Source organism: Struthio camelus, chromosome 1 (assembly GCF_040807025.1).
Source record: "Struthio camelus isolate bStrCam1 chromosome 1, bStrCam1.hap1, whole genome shotgun sequence".
Lineage (NCBI taxonomy): Eukaryota > Metazoa > Chordata > Aves > Struthioniformes > Struthionidae > Struthio > Struthio camelus.
Window position 1 is genome coordinate 220128027 of NC_090942.1, and position 23958 is coordinate 220151984.

A 23958-nucleotide genomic window follows, 5' to 3' on the forward strand; every position below is an offset into this window, starting at 1 on the left:
TCTGCTTTTAATCAATTATTGCATGCTTCAGTCTGGTTCATGATTGCTGCGGTGACTGCTAATGACTTGGCATTACAGGGAGGCAGAATATATAAAGTTTGTAGGTAGAAGAGCGAATCTAGGTTTGGTTGGCTGGTCGAAGCTTTGCAGTCTGAATGGATATGCTGTTGGTCCTCTCCACTCTTTTAGGATGGAGGAGCAAGTAATTCTCTTGTGAGAAACACAGGGAATGTGCTGAGGCTAGCTGTCGTTCAGCCGTGTCCCTGGGACCCTTGCACGTGCCCTGAGAATTGGCTCCGGTACGAGATGCTAAGGTGGGCAGCTAGTTCCCTGTTTGCTCCCATAACTTTCCTTAAAATAGATTCACAAATCCAACAGCAATATGTGCATTTGGGTTTCTTTGAAGGCTTACAGTTGTTGCACACAAAGTAGAATATGGATACATGTCATAGCTGGAGAGTGTTGCCCTTAGCATAACTTTTAATACTTTTCTGGTGTTTAGGGCAGTTATTTACTTACTTTGGTTACTGTTGAATTTGAGATCCTGGAGATTTTAAAGAGCTACAAACAAACTTTGAAACGGAGCCCGAACCATGACTCTCTTTAGGCACTAAGAGAGTGCACCCATAGATGTAGTTTCTGGCTAGGATTTCACATTATCATAGTTTGTGGAGCCAGTGTCCATCTGAAAAAATGGACTTACAAAAAAAAAAAAAAGAAAAATGACGAATCTTTAAAGCTGTTATAATGCAGTTGGTGGAGAACGCATGTTTTTTCCACTCCAAAAGAGAAAAGATTTAACACAATTGCTTTCTTCTCCCCCCTCCCTTCTGGTGGTACTTTTTTTTATGGCTTAATGTAGGAGTCACTGGGATAATTAAGTTTTGAAAGAGGTCTTTGCTCCCTGTTTTATTTAAATCTTTGAAACATTTTGTGTCATTGTCTACTGTGGCGGCTTTCATCAGCCCAGCATGAGTTATCATTGCTAATTTGTAGTTTTATTGTAGACTTGAATTAGAACTAATAATATCAAAACTGGGACAAAACAAGGCTCTGCTGAGAATAAAGTACAGCAGAGTTGCCTAAAGACCAGGCTGATGAGATCTTTGAGCCTGGAGCAGAAGTGATGGCACGACTTTAACTCACATTTCCTTTGTGTGTCTATTTTCCCCTATTCTCCTGCCATCTGTAAACCAGCAATATAATGCTTAGGTGTGTTACGAGACTTAAATAAACAAAGCGTGGAGTGCTTGGCCAAATAGTTAGGGAGTATGGATCACGCCGCTGCTGTTTAGTTATTCAAGTGGTTTTTTAGCAAGCAGGTCGGTGTAGATGGCCTGGAGAGGGCTCTCATCCCACTTTCTCCTTAGTCCTTATAGGAGCCCGTGCAGGACCCAGCCGCGGGAGAGCCAGCCAGCCCTGGGGCGCAGCAGGAGGGTGCTGCCTGCCTAGGGCGCAGGGCTCTGCCCATCGGCAGTCACACCGCGGGAAACTGCTCCCTTGCTTCGTTTCAGTCTGGCAAGGGTGGAAGTTTGGCACTTCCTCATCTCTGTCTGGGAACTTAGACAGTACGGGTTTTTTTATTTTATTTATGTATTTATTTTTGGCGGCCTACAGAAGGAAGTGCAGTCGCATCTTGTCACAGCATGAATTGAAACCTTGGCGCTCAGCACCTCGGCTCTGCTGCCCAGGCCTAAACCTCACATACTGCTGTAGGAGCCTTGTGTTGTGATGCAGCGTTTCACATCTGTCCTTTCTCAGAGGGCAGGCAGAAGTGGTATGTTCTATGAGGAATCTTTTAAAATTCATTTTTCTGGTGTTTTGGTTTTTTTCTTCTTTCTGGATAAAAATCTATCCATTCCCCTCCATTTTTTTCTTTTCCAACAGAAACATTAACATTTTCAGTGTGCAAAATCCAAACCATCAGACAAGAGTAACAGTAATATTTTTACACTGAGGAAACGTGAAATACCGAACGTTTTCCAAAAACATGTGTTTCATTCAGCTGAGGTTTCATTGTAACATAGTCTGCCCAGCTCCAGAAAGTAAAACGTTCTCGCTCTTCTCTAAGCTGCCGAGTAGCTGTACCTCACCTACGACGTTAGAAGAGCGAGGTTTCCAGCTCCTCCAAAAAATGGGCCCTGGAGGGATCGGACCAGTAGCCTTGAACGTATTCTCTGTGCGTATGTGTTTTCTTATGTGAGACCAGAACATCTTTCAAGATACGAATTTCGGCATCCCTGAGATGTAGTTACGCTTGGGTCAAGATGATGCCCAATAGTTGAGGCAGGTGGTGATGTTTCAGCTCCTGACCATGGAGCAAAGTCTTCAGGTTATTTTGATGGAGCATACAGGCCTACTGAAGACCTGCAAAACGAATCTGGTAATTTCTGAACAGAGCAGAATTAAATAAGATGGCTTGTTTGTAGTAAGTTCTTCCCTTCCCAAGGGGGAGGGAGGACCTTGGAGCTGGCAAAGGTAAACTCCTGGAGTTTAGGATCACTTTACTCTCCTTGCATCCTCCTCCTCCTCTGCTGATGTCATGCATTGCTTTGCCCTTGGCTTTGAAAACATTGTTGCTGGGTTTTCTTTTGATCTAGCTTTTCAAGCCTGTGGGTGCTGGTGGACAGCTGTGAGAGGGAACGTTCTGTGTTGAAGGGTCACGTGCTGGGTTCATTTAGGGTGGCCAAAGGTAAGGATTGGCTCTGACTTGGTGCACATCACCTACCAGCTTAACTCTTTGCTGTAGACCTCTTCAGAGCGATCGCTCTTCTGGTGTTTATGCAGACACCGGTAGTATTTCAGGATGAGAATGAGGGCCCAGTACAAATAAATAGCTGCATTTATGTGTGTGGTTTAGTGTTTAGCCCTGAGTCACATGGACTGCCTTCTGTCTCCAGCTGAGTCGCTAACGTCTTGCGTGACCTTGCTAGAGGCTGTAAGCTGAGTATGCAGGAATTGCATCTTCTTGATTAATAGCCTTGTTCGGGGTTACATCCCCGTAGTTCAACAGCACAAAACAGTCTTTATTGCACCTGGTAGTAGTGTGGAGTCCTCGCGTGCAGAATAGGTGTGCAATCTTTTCCTGGCTTGAGAACCATCAATGCAATTATATTTGAATTGTGGTGTAAAAATTGCTGGTAAGGCAGAGACGCTCAGGCTTACGAGTATTGCATGGGTTTAATTAAAAGGGTGATCTTAAGCGGCTTTGGGCGTAAATACTTTATACTTCTCTGTTGGTTTCTATCACCACCTTAATAATTGTTAATGAGTTTGAACAAAATAAGCTTTTGTTCTGTGTGGAGTAAAGCTCTCGAAGGGCAGAGGTAACTGTTTCTGAAGAGTGTTCAAGCAGCATGTAAAATAGGGCTGAAAAAAAGGAGGAAGTTCCCGGTTTCCTGGATATTCGTAGGATGGAGAAGACAAATGCAGCCTGTTAAGAACGAGCCTTGACCAGCGATCTTTATTTTCAGTGCAGAGAGCGGCTGCGATCCAGCAAAGCGTGCAGCCACTCCTACCTGCTTTCGAAGGGGCTCTCCCAGGCCTATTTCTAGAAGGTGACTAAGCTGGGTTGGAACAAGCAAGCTCAGCGTTTTACAGGATGGGTCCGTGGCTTTTGCACCGTTCTGCACGTTTCAGCGTGTCAGAGAGAATGCTGTGGATGTTACGTTGGCCTGCACGTTAAGTCCTCAGGATTTTCCCGGAGACCTGGATAGAACAAAATACAGTCCCAGAAAGGGAGCAATTAATGAAACAGCTCTGTGCTTCCTTTTGCTGTCAGCCTTGGTCGTGCCTGGGAAGTGCATAAGCGCACTTGGGCTTGCTGTCCAGAGCTCAGATCTAGAGGAAGCTGACTGCAAAGGGACTCCTTTCAAAGCCCCTCTTGTATTCCTTGGTTGCACGTACAAGGACAATGTGATAGACTTTGCTGCTCTGCCTGTAATGACTAAGGAAAAGAGCTCATCAGATTTTTTTCTTCTTCTCCTGTATGTGTGCTTTTGTTGGAGATGAGTTAGCACTACCGATTTTTGAAAGGCTCTTGAGTGGCCGCAACCCCAAGTGGCCTAGGCACTTTTGGAGACTAAGCTAGCGTTTTCAAGTTATTTTTAAATGCTGAAAGCCTTACAAAGGTCTGGGAATGTAAATGCTTAATTATTTGCATCAGAGAGCATAGGAGTCACAGCCTTGGACTAAGGCTCCATTGTGCTAGGTGCTGAATGCACACAGAGCAAATGACTGTTTTTGCCCTCAGAGCCATGGAATTGGAGCAGATTCAGCTCTGGGCCCTCTGTCTTCTAATATATTGGTAAATGCTCAGTATGATACAGCAGTGTGTCGAATCACAGATAGTGTTTTTTAATAGCAGATGAAGTGCAAATAAAGGTCAGGCTTGTATAATATGCATTTATTTTGATGGCTTGAATGTCAGAGTACAGTAAACATGGTATGAATGCCTGGATGAGAAATTATTGCTCAGGCATAGAGTAGATTGAACAATGACTATATATCATTTTTACTATATTTCTCTGTTACGTCAAAGCCTGTGGTCAGCGCTCCGTTATCGTTAACAGATGACTTGCATTTACTGTGCTCCTTCAATCACTTTGCCAGCATGATGTCTGGCAAGTTTCCCTTTGCCAGGGTCCCAGGATTCTGATGAATTTGTGTCTATATCTTTTTTCCTTTAAAATCAGCCTGAGAAATGAATGATTCCTCCCTTCACCCCAGATGAGGTGGGTTTTCTGCTGCTCCCCCCAAAAAGGGGTAGGCAGTAGAATTCTTTACGGGCTATTACAAAGCCCTCAGCCCTGCTGCACCTTGTGCCAGTCCATCAAGTTCCAGGACTAGTGGTTTGTTCTGCAAACGTATGTGGTGCTCCGTGTGTATGTTAGAGAAGATTGGTCCTGACTGGATGCCTGGAACTGAGAGAAGACTCTGAAATCAGAGTTTGCAGGAGTTGTTCTGCGCTTGCTCTGCCTCCCCAAAAGGTCCGCGTCTGGCAGAGAGAAGCTTTATTCTTGCAGCGCAAAATTATGCTGTGACGGTGAAGTGCTCTGCTTGACCGCAGTTGCCGTCTTGAAGCAACCGATAATTTTTTTAGCTTATTTTTATTTTTTTTTTTAGATATCTTGCGGCCACTGAGCCCCTTGGAAGATAAGTACCTAGACGTCACGCTTAGGCTGATATTCGGGAGGAAATAAGCGGAGTTCAAAGTGTTCATAGCAGCTCATATTGCTGGCGACTGTGTAATCTGCCACAGTATCTTATACTTAAGTGCTTGTGCCTGGACAGACATTGAAAACATGTGCCTTGCTGAAGCCAGACTGCTGCTTTGTGGGAGGGGATCTCCTGCTCGCCAGCTGGTGTCACGCATTAGTTTTAAGTGTTGCTTTTTGAGAACTCCGTGTCAGGGAGAAGTTGGAGACCTGCACGTCAAACCGAACAGTTCTGGGTGTGTACTTCTGCATTTGCAAGCTCTTCAGAAAATTTTTGTCTTGTGTCCAGTCCTGGTCTAGTCACAAATTGAACTTCTGACTAAACTGATTTATTTAGGGAAAATTCATTCTTTAACCGAAGAGCTCCAAGCTGAAATATTTTAGCAAAAGCCCGAAACCCTGGTGCAGGTGGCACAAGGGCTTGCGGCCCCTATTTCCCACAGCAGGCCAACCGTTTTGTCCTCTGAAGTGCCACGGCAAGCAGAAGTTTTTGATCAATTCTGCCTTAAACATTAGACAGTTTTGGCTGAGTGACTCATTGTTGCATGTTTGTTGTTTGTATTGCTATAGCAGTTGAGGCTCTTAAGCTTTGTGTCCAAGACCTTGTTGTGCCAGGTGTTGTAAGGACGTGGAGGAGAGGAGGGAAAAAAAAAAAAAAAAAGGCCATATGAGGAAGAACGCTATTTTCTCCATAACCCAAGACAACAGATGGCTGCAGATGGGGGAGCACAAGGATCTAATGAGATAATACTGACCTGTGCAGTGAGCAAGAGTCATGTACATCAGTTATCTAAACATTGCTGAAGTTTTTATAGACACCATAGCAAAGGATAGTTTGAAGGAGGATGATTAAGTGACAGCAGAAGTTTACAGCAACATCCTGTCAAGCCACAAAGGCAGCACAGGGAGAAGATATGTGCCAAAAATGCTGCCTGATGAAAGAGGTTTGCTGCAAAAACCAGCAAATGAGCAGCAAAGGTTAGCACCAAAGGTGCTGTGATCATGTATGAGGCTCTGAAAGTAAAGGTAGAAAGCGTGTTTGGATGAATAGGGAAAGCAGAGCCAGTGAGAAAAAGATACCTACAGACAAACTGCATATTCCTATTAGAGTTTTCTTCTAGTACGTTTACTGCCAGTGACTCAAGGAAAACGAAACTGCTGCTTCTTTAGATCATAGCCTTTAGCAGTCATGTGACATTAAGGAATAGATGAGTGAACCCGAATGTGTGTGTTCCTTTTCTTGTAGCACAAACGCCTCCATAAAGGACAAAGGAAAAACATGACTTTTTGAATTAATCTGTGCAGAAACTCCAGGAAATTTCCTTTTTCAGCTGTAAGATTACAAGTGTGAGTTAAAGGACAACACCGGCAGTTTACTCGCCACCTTTCAAGAGCATTAAACTGAGCTTTATCTCCATCAGGTTTTTTTTTTTTTTTCTCGTACATACTGCCTACTGCTAAAAATAATGGCAGGTTGAAGATGTACTGAAGGGAGCAGCTGCCCAGTCCATGGGTTTTCTGAAACAAGTGTCTCTGTCCGCGGTTGTGGTTTACCTCCCCTGCAGTGTGGGAGGAGACGCAGCTATCACGGCATCTGTTCTGGAAGCTCTCTCGGGCAGTAGGATATCCAGGAGCCTGGCACTTGTAGCCCACAATAGAAAAGGTTTTGCACAAAGTGCAGCTTTCCCATGGTAAAAATAAAACTGTGAAGGTATGCTGCTGTTGATAGGAAGGATTTTTGTGAAAGAAGAGGGGAATCAAGAAGGCTCTTGTATTCTGTGTAATGTAACGTGATGTGAGTACAGAACAAGAGAATATATTTAAATAGATTCCCCATAAGGTTATTGGAAAAATAGCTTCACAATAGGAAATGCATTCATTGCTTCTGCATAAGATGCTATCCCAAAACCAGTCTTTGTAATAGGGACCTATTTATTTGGAGCCTCTTTAGTTGTGTGGAAGGAGCCGAGTTCATCGTTTCACAGGCACTTTCAGCAATAAACTTTGGTCTTGCCACTAGAGGGGGACTGCAAGCCACGTGCCGTATGTCCATCCTGCTGGACTTTACCAGCATCTTCTCAGTGCTACTATGAGTTCAGCAATAGCAGGAGTGGGACCTTCTCAGGCATACTAGGCTCTAGGGTATTACGGCACCTATCAATGTCAGATCTGTAGCCAAACGAAAGTGATGAGGAATCTGGCTGTCCTGACCGGTGTTGATGTGCCAGTGCTCCTCCAGTTCTGCAGAATGTTATTTTTTCCTTCCAGGCCATCACAAAAAGTGTGCTGAGCATAAACAATGTGCAGTTTTCCCTGCAAGGTCTGCGCAGGCTCACTTAGTCGTGGAGGAGGGCTCACTTAGTCATGGAAGAGTATGAGTAGCCTCTCTTCTCACCCAATGAAGGAGTATAACAGCAGCATACACAGCAGTGCCATTAAACTGATCAAAGATGAAATGGAAATATGAGCACTTCTAGCTCCTGGGAGAAAAATGATGAGTTTGTGGATGGGGATTTCAGTATGAGACTCGTTTGCGTGCTGGGCCTGACTGCATTGTTTGACTTTCCTGTTTCTTATTGCCTTGTAGGGCCTTTACCCACGTGTTCACCTTTGGCCCAACGTTTCGTGCTGAGAACTCCCAGAGTCGCAGGCACCTGGCGGAGTTTTATATGGTGGAGGCTGAAGTGTCCTTTACTGAAAGCCTCCAGGACATCATGCAGGTGGGTATCTCGAAATGCGTATGAGGAACCAGCATCAGAACTTCCTCCTCCCTTAGCTGTGCTCCCTGCCCTCAACTGAGGCTGCAGCTCCTCTTACCTTCTGCAAGCCTGGCTGGGGACACAGGGACTTCCCAAGGATCTGGGTTCACTCAGCAGAGGAGAGGCCTCAGAGGGGATTTGGGAGGAAAGGGATAGGAGTGAACACAGTCCCAGCGTGAACGCAGAGCTGCGCAGTTGCTCTCTTGCTAGGAGATGTGTAACTGTGCATGGTATATTAACTGGTGCTAATGAATGGCACTGTCCCCTTCAAAACCTTCAGCATCTCTCCAGTAAATCCGAGTAGTGTTTATGTAACTGGTCCCTCAATGTGCTCTGTAAAGAGCTCCTTTAAATCTGTGTTGAAATCGGAAGTAGAAACAGCAGTTCCTGGCAGACGCTATCACCATGATTCTAGCAGAAGACTGAAACGCTTACAGTCAACTCTTGATTATCCAGGGTTGACCTCTTGGATGCAGGTTAACCACCTGATGGATGCTAATGCATCTTACTAGGCTCAGTGTGAGCCAGCTTGTGCCCGGTAGGACTTATAGGTAAACGTCCACATGCATTCTCATATATCAGATCAGTTCTTTGGAGGACTGTTGCAAAAGTGCCCTAAAAAGAAGACCAGAGGTACTAGCTACACTGGTATAAAATAACATCCAGGTGGTGGTTTCTGCATCCTGAATAATATGCAGTCTAGAGGATCAGCATAACCTGCTTGACATAGCCTGACACCAAAGCTGACATATCCCATCTGTTGTGTGACGGTGCTGCTTCTGCATTTATTTTTGGATATCTGCGAGGCATTGGGCTACGTGGACTGAGCCACTGGGAATCCTTGTCCTCTGTTATTAATATCCTGATCTTTCTTTTCTCTCTCCTTTTCTCAAAAACACCTTTCTGTATCCTTAAGCTTATAAATATGGAATGCTCTATGTGTTAACCTCCTGAGGTTAACCTCCATTTCTCTAAGCAATCAGGAGCTAACAGAAAGCTCCACTGCTTCTATCTGGCATAATAAGCAGGGCCTTCTCTTAAGTGATATTTGAGCCCTTGGACACAGCATAAACATCCCTGTACTCTTGTGCTGAGAATCCTAACTTCTAGGCTTGTAAAGTATAGCCAGCTGGTCCAGAGAATTCGGAGAACTAGATCTGAGAATTCTTCTGGAAGGTATGGGGCCTTTATTGTATTTTTATTTTTTACTATTGCTAAACATCTTGTGAAGTTTCAGCTTGTGCTCTCCTTTTTTCCTTTTTCCCCCACCCCAAAGTCTTTGACAAGCATCCTTTCCTATAATTCTAGCAGTTGCAGTTTTGCATTTCCCATAGCAAGTCTACATTGCAACATGCTTGCTTTTGTGATGTTCTCACTTACAGAAGTGGAGTTCCTGTTTTGTTTATTTTTAAATCATTGGGCAATCTATTAAAAAAAAGATCTGACAGCTGCCCTAAAGCCTAAGTTAAGTTTCTTTTTCTCCACATAACTGACCTAAATTCAGTGTTCTCACATATCTGCCTGTGGGGCAGTTTGTTTGTTGTCATCTGCAAGTTCTTTGGTACAAAATGCCCAGTTGGAAGCCTTGGAGGATGTTGGCCAGAGTTAGTCTCTGAACTTTGCATAAAGAACTGGATTGTTTAACATTTTAACTTATTTTTAAAATTTATTTTCAACAGTTGGAATGATTATCTCTAACTTGAGCAAGTTAGTGTGCTCAGTTCAGGGAATGCTCAGCTTCTTCAGGGACATCTTGAAGTATTTGCTTGTATATCATTAAAGGATACAGAAGAGCCTTGCTAAAAGGTGCATGCGTACTGTTTTCTGTTGAGGCTTGAAATCTTTCTCTCACTCAGAACTCCAAAAGTAATGTAGCTTTTTTTACAAAATATAAAAGGAAAAAGAAGAACAGTAGCGGAGTTAAATATCCTCAAGCACAGAGGTCCCGGAATCTGAGAGCAATGGTCTTTTTTCCTGCTTTAATTGCAGAGAGCGATGTTCAGTTATTCCTAAATTAGTAGCCCAGTTCTTATGAAGTCTCCTGTGTGTTGATTCTGTAGTCTAAACCTTGGTGCTGCGAAAATGTATTTTGAGTGTATTTTTGAAGAAGCTTCAACTCTCACAATACTGGTTGCACAATACTTTCTGTGGAAAGTCCCATTGCGTTCAGTGTGTTCAGCACAGCGTTCCATGCTGAATGGCTAGGTGATATTATTACTACTTCAGTGTATAGGGTGTTTGTAAGTGTATCTAAGGAGGGGCCTTTAAGAGTTTAGTCAAGAGGTTGACTCAAGTTGCCCCAAAGCACTCTTTCCCCAGTTTGAATGAGAAGCAGGGAATTAGGAGAATGCCAGGTTAGAAAAGTTGAAGGGGTCGAACTTGTATGGCAGAGGCTGCGCTCAGTAGAGGCATCTCCCCTCCAGTCTCTGAAGTGGAAGTCTAAAGTCTCCAGCCTCCTCTGTCCTCTGAGAAGCTTGCTGCCACCCTGTCTCTCTTCAGTGCTGCGTCGCATAGCAGATCTGTCGGTCATTATCTTTTTTCCTTTCAGCTTATCTTGACAGTGCAGTGGACGTAAAGGACTGCACTTCACTCGTGATGCTAGGGGGGGTCTGACTAAGGCCATGTGATGCAGTCGTTATTGTATTTCATCAAATGCACATGCAAAAGCATAGTAAAGGAACATTATTGATGCTGAAAAATTAGGAAATACCGGAAGTAAATTTAGTCTAGGGCACTTTTTGAAGTTTATACGTTGTGTTACACTTCCGTAAGAGGATCACATCCTAGCACCGCTGTCTCTCTAGGTGCATAAGATGGGGCTCCAATATAACATACGGTATTTGAACTTTGCTCTAAGGGCAAAAGGGCAAAATTAGGGTCTTCCACTTGTTGCGTACGTCTTCAAAATTAATTTGCTGCCATTACAGGCCAATAGCGTGAAGCACTGATATCCCTATTTTGCAGAAGGGGAATTCAGGCATGAAACAGAGTCAGCAGTAGCACTGGTTTTGGGTGCCAGTTTGAGGGAGCTCAGATGTGATATATAGATGTGGTTTGGTTTCCAGAGTACTTTGCACTGTGAGTACTTTATCTTTTCAGTGCCATTTCAATTCCTAATTGAAATGACTGCCTTTGGAACCCTAATGCTATTTTTTTTTAACTGTGTTTTGGGGATACTGATAGGTTAAAAGATTCAGTATACTGGAGCAGATGCAAAGAGGATGTCCCTTGCAAACAAATGACTTTTTGTACTGGCAAAAGCTTTCTTTGCTCCACAAGTGGAAGTTCTCTACTTGAATCCTAAACCTATTTCCAAGATAATGATTTTGCAACGACATTCAGGGCAACAGCACTGTGTGGTCTTATCCTGCCTTTGCAACAGGTGTATATCAAGCACAGGTTGAGATTTTTACCATATAACAGCGAGAGTGAGCCTCACCCTACAGAAATTTAGCTCCGGAGCTGTTGTTTGTATGGCCAAGAGAGGAACTTTTCCACTATTTTTACTCTCTGATCATAATTTTATTTGGGAAGAAGATGAGTTGCACTGACAAAAATTAAAAGATAAAGGTGGGAACTTCTAATTCAAATCAGAAACCTCCAGCAAGTTCCACAGCAATGTCAGAGGTCAGGATTGATACTGCTGAACGTCTTTGAAGGGTAAGAATCAAGAGACAGAAGCTGGGAGAGATGAGGGAAAATTTTCCCCTTCATCCTCCTTGCCTGCCCTCCTACCAGCAGAACTTGCACATTTTCATTATGAAGGAGGAAAGATAATGGCACTTGGGACAACAAGAGTCCCAACCTCTAAGACAAGCTACTTCCTGGGATTCCCATTACTTTTCCCCTGTATAAGTCATGTGTCAAACATACTTTTTTCAGGATGCATTCAGATCCAATCAGTTGGCCCATATCTGCAGCCCACACCGTCCCTCAAACCAGCACGCCAGTGGCTATGCTTCTGCACTCATTTTTCATCTGTCTTACTTTCCAGTCCTTCATTATATTATCTACTGAAAGCTGTAATGGCTTTGTGTCGAAGAGCTTAGGGTTTTTTTTTAACTTTTTCTTTTCTTTTTTTTTTTTAATGTTGGTGTCTAATAAGCATTTGGCGTAAATAAGAGTAAGCGCAGTGATGAGGAGGCCAGTGCCTGACCCACGTGTCTGTCTCTTTTGCCAAGATGAAACCTCAGTCTCAAACCTGGATGTGTTTCTCAGATTGTTTTTCCCATACCACCCACAGTTTTTTTCCACAAGAGGAAGCTGCTTGTGTTGAATGCTGTGGGAACCTAATTGTTACTTTATCGCACAGTGAGGGGAAAAAAAGTGCTAATTAAACAACATGCTTTTCTAAAACCAGATGATACTTTCATTTTCTAGAAAGAGGAAGCTTCATGTAAAATGCCTTCGTCTCTGCCTGGGTGAAACCAGATGAATTGCCAAGAACTTTTCTAATTTCATTTGCATAAGCCTTTTTCTAGCTACTTTGAAAAAAGTTCAAAGCTGTTTGGTTATTTGCCACTCAGCAGCAGGAATGCTGGCTTTTCATTTGCTCTGTGTTTGAGTACCAGAAGGGGTAAAACAGTTCGTCTGCATATGATAATACTGTTCCTTTATTTGGATCTTCCCTTTTTAAACAGAGGGTCTAGATTCGTGCAGGAGTCTGAAGGCTGCATTTGGCTCCAGAGGAATCAAAATAGGAGCTGATTTACAAACTTCTCTTGGCTGGTGGCATGCAAAGGGTGCTCATCAACGTGGAGCAGTGTTTCAGTAGTTTAGGACCGGTGATGAAGTATGTCCTCCTAAAGAGGAGAGCTTCGACAACATGCCTGAAATCTAGTCTTGGCTATGTCTCTAGCCCAGCTGTTTCTTTTGTCTTTCGTTATTTTTGCCCTGTAACGCTGGTTCCTTGCAAGGCAGAGACCTACTTCCCCATCAGAATCTGCCGATCAAAACTTGCGTTCCTCTTTTCACCTTTAGTCTCCCTGGGCAGTATGTAGGGACCTGTTCACCTGGACCTCGCTGGTGGACACCGCTTCTCTCAACTCTGCCATTACTGAAACAATTATGATGCTTACAGAAAGAGCAGGAACGTGCATGGACTTTAGGAGCTGCTTTTTACTGGAAAAAGCCTGCTTCCATCCCAGGCTGAGATGAAACGCAGTGAAGCTGCATGACTCTTGCTTACAAAGGAGATGGGGGTAAGGAGGGCGGTTTAGGAGAGAGTTGTGAGCATCAGTGCTCCACAGGCATTGACTCTCTGCTTTGTGCAGGCATGGGACTACAAAGAGTCAGGGGAGCTCATCTGCCAGTATGACAGCCAGTGTATTGGTCTGCTTTGCTTTACCAAACAAGAAAATGACTCTTTAAACAAGTTGATCAAAATGCACTGAGACCCTCTTTGAGTGCTTTTTCCATTTAGAATTGAAACGGCACTTGTTTAATTTCTTTCATGAGTGAAGTCCATTTTAACAGATAGGTATATCCAAAATGGGTGTTAATGGCATTTACCTAATCCGTATTAGTTTAGGGAAATTAAACCTCTTCCCCCTCGCCCCCCCCCCCCCCCAAACAACCCTGCATTGATGTACCTTCACCTTTAGCTATCTACTCATGCCTTTGCTTTGCTCTTACTGTGCAAAGTCTCTCTGTCTGGAGTCTGTCTGACAGGCTGGCTTTACCCAGTACACATTTTTTTCTCTTTTCCTTTAGTTTTGCCTGTTGTAACAACAAAGCAGAAATCCAGAATTGCTCATTACAGGAAAGGCATCTTAGTAATAATTAGTGTGAGACCAGTCACCACAGATGGTGATAACGTGCTTATTTGTGTCTGTTGAAGGCTGCTGCTTGAATGTTTTAGATGTGCTTTTTCCCTTGGACGTGTTTGACTGAAGATATTGAAGTCAACAGCAGACACTGAAACCCTAAATCTATAGCAGAAGCACAGGTTCCGTTTCTCTTCAGCTATGGGCACGCCTGCTAATCAAGAGCACAAGCAAGCTGGTACCTTGATGACCATGCAAAAGCACAGAAGCTCCTTCTGTGCCCTTTGCCTGATGTGTAACATGCTTTACTTAGAGGGTGGGACATACAACAGTGTTAATTTTTCATGCACTTCTGTTTTTTCTGTTAGGTTATGGAGGATCTCTTCAAGACGGCAACAAGTACTGTACTCTCCAAATGTCCTCATGATGTGGAGCTTTTTCATAAATACATAGCACCTGCACAGAAGGTAATAAACGCGACAGGAAAAAATCACGATCCTTTCATGCCTTTTTTGGTGCTCTCGACGATAGGGAGGCTTTTTTTTTTTTTTTTTTTTTTTTTTTTGGTAATGTGCTGTGCTGTGTTAGCTAACTGTGAAAAGCCAAAAATGGTCCTGAGCTTATGTGATCGTTCAGGCCAGTACAGAGAGGACATACAATTTTCTGTAGTGTGTCTGGCACAATTGTGACTGTTAAATCATCTAGCTGCCTCTGACTTCTCAGTCCTAAAAGCCAGGTATTCTTTCAGCACTGAGTGACTGGTAGTGGATTTTGACCTACATCTCAGAAATTGAAGGGAGATAGATTTTCTGCATTTCCAGTGGGCCCCTGAACCCTTAGTAGTACCTTTACATGTTTGTTTTTCTTGTTTTAACCAAGGGCAGGTTGGAACAAATGCTGAAGAAGAGATTTGTGACGTAAGTACTTCTATTCCAAAATGATCTGGAAGAGGGTTTTTTGTGGGCGCGTTCCTTTTTATATACGTTCTTTTTCCAAATCAGTGTCTTGTCGATTAGCACAGTGTCTCCTGAAAAGCATGAATTGCAATTCCAGTTGTGCTGTTTGCCGGTCGGCCTTCCATCTCTTCATGAGACTGGTATCTGAGTCTACTGTCCTTTCGCTTTTGCTTCCCGAGACCAGATTCTCTACCAGGTTATTCTCCTTCCAGCACGTACCAGAGCAGTGCTTTGCTTACTCTTTTTCTTGTTTTCAGCTTTGATGCTCTGCCTTCCTTCACTCCCTCCCTCCAATAGATCCCTTTTTTAAAAACTCTCTTTTATACTATTTAAAAGTCCTAGCTGGTTTTTTGTTGCCAATTGCTTCTGCTGCTCTTTTTCCTAGTTCTCTCTGTGCCAAAGCATAGACAGGATTTTGTTTTGCTTCCTGGGCCCCTGAGAGTATCTCCTCTTCCTACCCTTTCCTGTCTCCTCAAATCAGAGGAGATTCTGCATTCCTCCCCAAGAACTTTGTAGAGCTGCTTAGCCCAGCACTGGTTTTCCTGTTAAGCTGCTACAGCCACCCTCTGGCAACAGGATGATGGTAGATCCTCCCTGTGCGTTTTGTCTGCACAGACACCCCTGGAGACCTCTGTGAAGTGAATATCTCTGCGCAGTTTATTCCTTCTCTCTTTGGCACCTAGCTGATATGTTCCTGATGGGGCAGAGTTATACTCAGCTTCTTCCGTGATCTGAGGAAAAAGAGGGTGAGCCAACCCATCTGCTTCCCTTTCTCTCTCTCGCCCTCTCTTCATTGACTGCTGGCAGAGCTGGGGCATTCCTGGCTTACGCATATCAGTTAAATGGTCGATACCTGTGCCTGTGAGGCATCTCATTTGGCCTGCAGCCTTCTACAGAAGCAGCAGCTTTGGAGAGCCTCAGGTCTTATATTGCAGTGAAATTCCCGTCAAGTTAGTGCAGGATCACACAACCCAAGCACGTGGAGCAATGTATTCCTCCTAGAGGTATTTCCTCCAGAAGCCTCCCATGTATTAATGAAACTTTGTTGTAGCTTGAGCACATGTTCTTTAGGGAATTTGATTTATAATTAGATTTAGCTAACAATATGAAAGATGAAATTATTGTGCCCAAGTATCCTTCTCTCTCTCCACAACATTTGTTTGGTACATGGAAAATTTGTCACCAAAGTATTTTCTATTGAGCCTTGATTTCCTGTTGCCAGACCTGCAGCATCTTTCACTGCAGTATTTCTCTTTGCTCTGCCATGGTGCTAGTTTTTCTTTTTTTATGTGCTGATAGAAGTCAGAGGAGAAACTGCTCTCAGAACTGTGTCAGAGAAGTAGAGAAACATTCTTGAAAGTAAATCTTAGGATTTTTGCAAAGTTAAAAAAAAAAAAAAAAGTTTGAGCTTCTGGCTCTTTGCTCACTGGGCTATTATTTTTGCATAACATTGTGCTCAACCCGTTTGATGTGTTATACTGATGAAGACATGTATTTTTCTTAAAGAAAATTATTTGAAATAATTCTCTGCAGAACGCATTTCTGACTGAAATGCAACGTTGCAATAGCGCAGAAGTGTCTTGAGAGCTTAGCGCTTTCTGTCTTGCATCTAGCTGAAGCACAGGAAAAAGGTAGGGTTCTTGCCATATAAAATGTAACTTTTTGGTTTCCATCCAAAGAAGCGTTACTGGGAAGTTTGACATCACAGCACAAGTTGGCCTGGTAGCAGGGAAATGCCTCCTTAATTTTCCGATATGGCACTTCACCAGAAAACTTTCTTGTTATTCCTTTCACAGTTATCTCAAATACTTTTTTTTTTTTTTTTTCCTTTCAGAGTTTCCTACAGCGAAGCAGTGGAAATTTTGAAGCAAGCGTCTCAAACTTTCACTTTCAAGCCAGAGGTAGGCAATTGCCTGGTTGCTTATCCCTGCATCTGCTGATGTGCACAGCCAGCCTGAACTTTGTAGATCTCCAGGACCTCCTTTCTCTCTTTTTGATACTGCAGCAGAGTTGTTACTCAGCAGAGGTTCATTTACCTTGTGTGTTTGCTCAGTTGTAATCCAGATACAGCTGTTACCTTTGAAAGGTGAAGTGGGAGTTTCGTAGCAGTAGAGCGTGTAACGTTTGTAGGGAAGGAAGGGATGAGTTTGCTATTGGGGCATCAGGGCTTTGGCAAAGGCCTCTCTTTCCCATGTGCAAGTAGTGCCAGGTGCATTGCGGATTCAGCAACAGTTATCTAAGGAGGGTCACTGCAGCAGTCCCCAAACAACAGAATGGTATTTAGATAACACCGAGAGTTTGACAAGGACTAATAAAGCAAAGCAGTGTCAAAATACCATCGGATCTAGATGTAGGTAAAGCGATCCCTTGTTTTCCCAAAGGATAGCTATTGCCTAGGAAAAATAATCACATGATAGTCTTCCTAACGCTGTTAGATTATGCTCTTTTGAAAACCATATTTTGCTCAGTTTCAAGCACATAAACTAGTAGTGAGAGCGTTCGAGGTAGTAATGATCTCATGTGTACGCTGATTAATTTTGCTGCTCTAAGGAAAGTAACCCTCTGGCTGAGGGGCTTCAAAGCGAGTTGGATAACTGTCTGGTATCTCTGTACCAGTGGGTGTAGAATCTCCAATCCCGTATCTGAATGTAGCCGCAAATCACGCTAGTAGTGCCATCGCCCAAATCACTGCTGTACTTCTGTTGCAAAGCAGATGGGTTATTAGATGGCTACCTGTGAGCACAAGGTTGAAAAGAACCATCTCAGTCAAATCTCTACTACTTTGACCTGAGACGGCAAACTCAGGATTTTTTTTAGACCAGAAGAGTCAACAGAATATATGTTCTATCCTGTAACGGGCTGGAGGTCTGTAGTCAAAAAGCCACAGAAGTAATATCGTTTCACTGGAAGAAAGCTGGAGGCATGAAAGGCATTGGGATAGTCCGAGGTTTCTGGTAACAAAGAATTAGTTGATAGGATGCTGGGTTTTCTTAAGTGAGAATTAATGTAGCATGTAACAGGATACAGCAGGGAAGAGAGCAGTGGGCTCAGCAAATCTGCCTTCTGTACACTACAAGTAAAACTGAAATGAGGCTGGTTTACTGGGTTGAGTAAGCCGATTTTGGATGGGTGCCCACTTCCCTTAAGCTATCTGAAGTAAGGTTTTTTTGTTGTTGTTGTTCTTTGTTTCTTCCAGTGTGATATCAGATGCTTGGGCTTGATGCAAGGATGATCTGGCCCTGTTCTCTGGAAGTTAAAACATGTTATTCTCATGGCCTTGCTCTGCTTTAAATTTTCCCAGTGAAAAGTTGCTGTTCCTGGTTTCACGTTATTGAAAGCTGCATCTCTCTTGCGCAGGGATTTTGCTCTGTTTCTTGCCACAGACAAGATGCACCAAAGCAGGATCCGAGGTCTCTTTTGCTCTTTTTGCAGTGGGGCTGTGACCTCCAAACTGAACATGAGAAGTATCTGGTGAAGCACTGTGGTGAGGTTCCCTTGTTTGTGATTAACTACCCATATGATCTCAAACCTTTCTATATGCGGGACAATGAAGATGGACCTCAACACACGGTGAGTCCACTGGTCGTTATTCTACCTCCTTTTTGGCTAGGCATCTGTTTTAGTCTATTGATAGGCAGATCAGGATAGTTTTTTGCTGGTCCTCCAGTCAAGAGGTCTAAGATAAGCCGTCTGTAGAGTGCTCCTCTCTGGTCTTTCTGCTGTTGTAGGAGAAATCCCCAAAGCAGGAACAACAGGATGAAGATTTAGGAGATATATAAGCAGGAACAGCTTATATATCTTTTTTTGTTTAAGTTAATTAAGACAGATTTGCCATAGTTATTTCTTGTCCTGAGAAACTTTTGTCCTGCTAGGTGAAGTGCTTAGAATTGCATGGCTCCAAGCAGCCAATGACTCTCCTGTCATGTAGATCTGCTACCTGAGTTTGTGGCATGTAATCATTAAATAGCAGATAGAGACAAGAAGAAACCTTTTCATCTGCAAGTCCTGTGCTTTGAAGGTATGATTTCATAATGGAACTTAGACAACTTGAAACCTTGCTTCTACTAAAAAGTCTGTTAAGCCTGTCATCAGCCTTGGGATGAAAAAATCACCTTGCAAAACAAAACAAAGAAGAAAACCATCCCAAACCTAACATGCAGAGATGCTAACACACTGATCCTAACGCTTAGATCAGCATGTCAATACCATTGATCCATCGCTATCGGTACCACTAGAGTTGGCTCAAGGAAAGGGGACAGGTAGAGGGTAAACACGTTTCAGCTTCCGCTTGTGGTCGGAGCAGCTTAAACTCTAAGGAAATGAGGGCTTCAGGAAATTTCCCTGTGTGTCTTTGCCTGCCAGCTCATGAGTTGCTGTGGGGTTCTTTGTACCCTTTTCAGGCTTGCCTGTGTGCACAGGCTATCCCATGAGAATAACCTGGTGGGATTCAGTTGACAGTACCTGGTGCAGATGTCCCCCATCTGGAACATCACTGCCCTTGTTTAGGTATTGCTTAGGCTTGTTGATATTTTGTAGCGTACAGCTCCCTCGCAGCCTTTTCTGCCAAGTGAATGCCTTGTTTTGATGCAATTCAGCAAAATGTCTTCTCCTCCTGTCAACAAGGGGCTTTTTCTGCACGTGCAAATAGTTACCAACGTGTCCTGAACTCAGTAGAAGGATTTTTACTAACAACTTGGCTCTTCTAAGGGTCAGTCGTCCTTCTGATGTAGACTATGTGGTTATATGGCACGACTTACATTGCAGTTCTTTCTTCTAAGGTTGCAGCTGTTGATCTCCTAGTACCAGGAATAGGGGAGTTGTGTGGAGGCAGCTTGAGAGAGGAGCGACTGCCATTCATCGAATCACGCTTACAAAGGTACAGAAAAACCACAGGTGCCAGGAGACCAGCCTGACCGAGGAGTGTTTCGGCAGCCCTCAGTGGTAGAGAAGAGAGAGGACTAGAAGAACAACTCATACTATTCTAAAGAGTCCTATCTGTTGGCTTTCAGATATCTATTTATCTGAGAAAGTGATCACTAACTGGTAAAGAAGGTCTTATGCTTCTGTTGTAGGTATGCAAACTACCTCTCTGTTATAGCTCATTACAGAATAGTTTGCTTTATATAAGGAGAGGACCTTTTCTCTGATGGACAGGGCAGCAGGATGCCTCAGCTCTGAGCAGACTTTCTAGGACAGAGTCTAGTCCGAGGTGCTTCATCCTTGAGCCTTCGCTTCCCAGCTCATGTGGCTGAGAGTTGATGGTGAAGGTGGAAGTAGTCACACAGACGGAGCCTGGATATTTTTGTCATTACATTGTGTAACTGAGGAACTCTAGTTATAGTTGCAAGCTTCGCTAGCTGTGATGTGACTGGCCTCAATGGCATCATTTCAGAGAATACTGTTCTTTGCTAATGGTTTGTGGGAAGCTTCATTGGGAGTGGATGGGACCTTTGCTGAGTCATCTGGGCTCTTTGGCAGTCTCCTTCCCTGCTGCCATGTTCTGGTTTGTGTGACTGAGAGTGGTTTTAGGCTAAATACAGTCTCTGAATTTCAAATCTGGTGGTTAGTTAATGATCGTTGGCATTACAGATGGAGGAACCCTCCATAGACAATTACTCCCTGGATCCTGTCTCGATTTTCAAAAGAACCTTTCATAACTCGTCTGAGTCAATTTGTGTCAGTCATACACTTGTGCAAGGCAATTTTGGAGGAGGATTAGTCCCAGAGTAACGTCATTTGCACATTGTGAATGAATTTCACTTAAATCAGCTGCATGCTCACAGAGATGTATCTAGTCAGTGGAGAGGAGCAAAATCCATTTCAGCATAATGAATCCAAAAGGCAGGGCAATTAAAATCGCCAGAAGATTGGTTGCTAATTTATGGTGTAGGATGATATTACTCCCTGCGTTGCTCCTTACTCTCCCTCCGAACTCTCCAGACACAAGCTTCAGCTGAAGCCAGGCACAATGTTGCGTGTTGCACTTTTCATTTGATATTTTTGCCCAAGGACCAGTGAGATCTGGAGTCGCCTGCCCACAAGGCATGGGGCTAGAGAAGGGGGTGCTTGTGGGGGGTTAAAGCCAGACGTTCTGATTTGACAAAAAAGTCATAGGAAGTATTTCAAGCTACAAATGGTGCTGCTTCAGTGGCCCTAAAGTACAGCTCAGCCTTGAAGATGATCTGGAAAAATAACTGGAAAATAAGACTGGAAAAATAGCACCTCTTATCACAGGTTTTTCTCAGTTTGGAGTACTTGGGATCTGATCTTCTGAGCCCAAATATGTTGTTCTTGCTTTTAAAAACTACTTCATATGGAGCCAACGTAACTGAGAGATGAAGAACTAGATTTTTGTCTCCTTACGCACATTTCATGGAATGGTTCTCAAAGTCCTTGTCAGGGACAATTTCGTAACACACTGAAGATCTTCTGGCTTACAGAGGATTTTTTGCGTTGAGAGAAATGGAAGAAACCCCAGCTTCACTCTGATGCTCTGAGGGTAGGAAAAGGAGAGAAGTTGCACTGGTAGCAATTACAAAAGAATATTTAGTAGTTTTACAGAAGTTATCGCACATTAATAAAGCCATGGAAGTTTAGCGGTTTTATGCACTAAAAAAGGGGAAAATTTGCGTCATTCCGTAGCCCATACATGTGAAGAGACTTATTGGCTCATTCATAAATGAGATCTGGCTGCATGTCATGGTAAATTTGATATGCAAACCTGTACTCTCCAAACATTCGCAGGCAGAGTTTACCAATATGTCAAAGTTAAGAATATGCGCAAGTCTTTGCAAGAAGTTGCAATCAACTCTATATGTTTACAAAATAAACTGCATTTTAAGAAGCATGTTGGGCACCTATTGAAGATTGTCTACCAAGTAGTACCAGAATCCACAACCGCTTATCATGTCTTCCCCTAGTTTTTTGCCTTTGCTTTTTAGACCAGGTTGAGTCATCGGACCCTCCCTTCCATTGCAGCGTTCTCCTCTAGACGAGTGCTATTTATACAGATCTACTATGTTCCTTTACTTACGAGGGGTTTTCTTTCTGTTCCGCAGATTGGGACTCACAGACGCCTACCAATGGTAAGATGGTATCTTGGTCTGCAAGCTATGTTTCTTCTTTTGAGACTCTTCAAACAACTGTTTTGTTTTTTGATCCTGTTCTTCAGAGGAGATTTCTTGGCCCAGTTGCCCTGCCGTCACTGCCAGTTTAAATGGAACAGCCAGTTCATTTGAACAAAATTTAATCTAATGTTACTTAGTTTATCTTCCCGATTTGTCTACTCACAGCACAATTCATTCCTGTCATTATTGCATGAAGTGGATTAATTTACAGCCTGTCAGTGAATTTTGGTATTGAATCATTAAACTGCATCCAAAATGCAATAGATTCTGACCACTACTGCGTGAGATAAACAGGGCACAGAACCACGAGTGATTTGTGACCTTTAACAGCTCTATGAATAACTCCCTTTGCAATTGACAGGGCAATTGGGTTGAAAAATCTTTCCTAACAAAGTGGTTGAAGTAATTACAACAATTACAGCCGTCCTGCTAAGGAGACAAAGCAACCTTTGAATTAATGGTTTAGCCTGTTAAAATGACAAGATTTTTATGCTCCTCTCGAAGAGTGTTTCTTGGTATGTACTTTGTCGTAACTACTGAGAGACTGTTGGTGCAAAAGAGTTTTACATTTAGAAGAGTACGTTCAAATGCTCTTCAGTATTGGAATGGTCATTAGGGAGACTGTCATGATAAAAGTAGAATAAATATAGGATTCTTACTCTCTCTCTTCCCACAATATGAAATCATTTGGAAACAGGCCATTGCAGGCCTTTATGTCGTCCATATGCAAACAGGGTGAATGAAATATCTTCCTGCAGTGTTTACATTCATGGGCAAGAACACACCGTATCATTTCATCTGACCAAGAGCATAGCTCTTCAGGACTGCTGTCTGTAATTTCTTGGAGCCCATAGCTTCTGTTCATTTGAAGTATTTTTGCACAGCCATACAATTTAACTTGGACTGGAGGTGATGTCTGTGCTGGCAGAGAGCTGCTAACCTGCCCAGTGTGTCTTCTCAGAAAATTACCAGGCTGTGGTAGGAGGTAGCACTAAAGTTGAATCCTTTTAGCATGTTCTGCTTACTTTTTGCCTCCTTAGAACTAATGTGAAATACTCAGAATCTAAGTCCTAGGACCCCAGGTGAGGCTTGATAGGCCAGATTGTTGTTTTTCTCCTTCTAACTGACCAGTACCTGGTATTTTAGAGGAACATAGATAGCAACCTTAAAACACATCGGTAATTGAATATTGGGTGTACTGGGCAGGGAAGAATTATCCTGACCAAGAACGATCAGTTGTTTAGTTAGATGTTGAGATACAGCCAGAGGAAGTCTGGTGTTCAGTGTCAGAGAGCCTTCCAGCACTACTAGGACGGCTCTGTCTTGCCTTATAGTTCCTTCAAGAGAGAAGAGTAAGACATCGTCCCATCACCAATTTGCAGTTTCATGTGATATGCCACAGTCACGTTCTGGAAACTCTTCCCTCCACTCCATCAGGGATGATGCAGCTTCTCAGAGAAGAAAAACACTGTTCATACCCCCCTGCCATAGCAGGGTCTGGCGTGCTAGAAAGGCGCAGGAGTATCTCAGGTTGCTTCTGGACACCAGTCCAGAACCTACCAGAAAACAGGCAGATAGCTTTGTCAGCTTTCATCTTTTCGATGGAGGTGACAGGAGGGACTGAAATCAACTTCCATTTTAGTGATTAAATTTCATCTCCAAAGCTGGCGCACAGACTCTTTGGAGAACAGTTGACTCATTCCATTTGAAGTGTAATATTTGCTAACCTTTGAATGGGCAGCTATATAAAACATGATCCGTTTTGAAATCCCTTATGTGCTGCCATATCTCTGTTTCTACCTATTTTCTTTTCCCATTGATCATGAGGATGTTGTAGGAGCTCACTACGTCTAGAACTGCTTCAGGAGCGCCTTGCATACAAAGGAATCATTGCACATAGAGGCAACTGATGATTTGGAACCTTGTTTTGCTTCTGCCCATTCCTGCCTTTCGGAGAGCTTTTCAAAAAGTTAGAACAAGGAACGTTGCAGAACCCCTCTGAATCTCTTTCAAGTGAACATGTCTTTCCTGTTTTGCAGGTTTCCTTCCATAAAGAATATGAGCTGGAGAAGTATTTAGCTTGATTCTACAGTTACTTTATGCTATTTTCACATTCCTCCCTTCAGACTGTAAAT

At 43.2% G+C, this 23958-nt stretch overlaps 1 protein-coding gene across 3 annotated transcripts in view; it reads left to right on the plus strand.

The window, feature by feature from the left end:
• NARS2 (asparaginyl-tRNA synthetase 2, mitochondrial) overlaps positions 1 to 23958 on the plus strand; it is a 49926-nt gene that overhangs the window by 20940 nt on the left and 5028 nt on the right. For all 3 annotated transcript variants that reach the window (XM_068930645.1, XM_068930646.1, XM_068930647.1), the window contains 7 exons: positions 7804 to 7936; positions 14109 to 14207; positions 14620 to 14657; positions 16531 to 16597; positions 18129 to 18266; positions 19475 to 19572; positions 21755 to 21781. In XM_068930645.1, coding sequence (XP_068786746.1) covers positions 7804 to 7936; positions 14109 to 14207; positions 14620 to 14657; positions 16531 to 16597; positions 18129 to 18266; positions 19475 to 19572; positions 21755 to 21781 — 600 coding nt within the window. The remainder of the gene's footprint in view (positions 1 to 7803; positions 7937 to 14108; positions 14208 to 14619; positions 14658 to 16530; positions 16598 to 18128; positions 18267 to 19474; positions 19573 to 21754; positions 21782 to 23958) is intronic.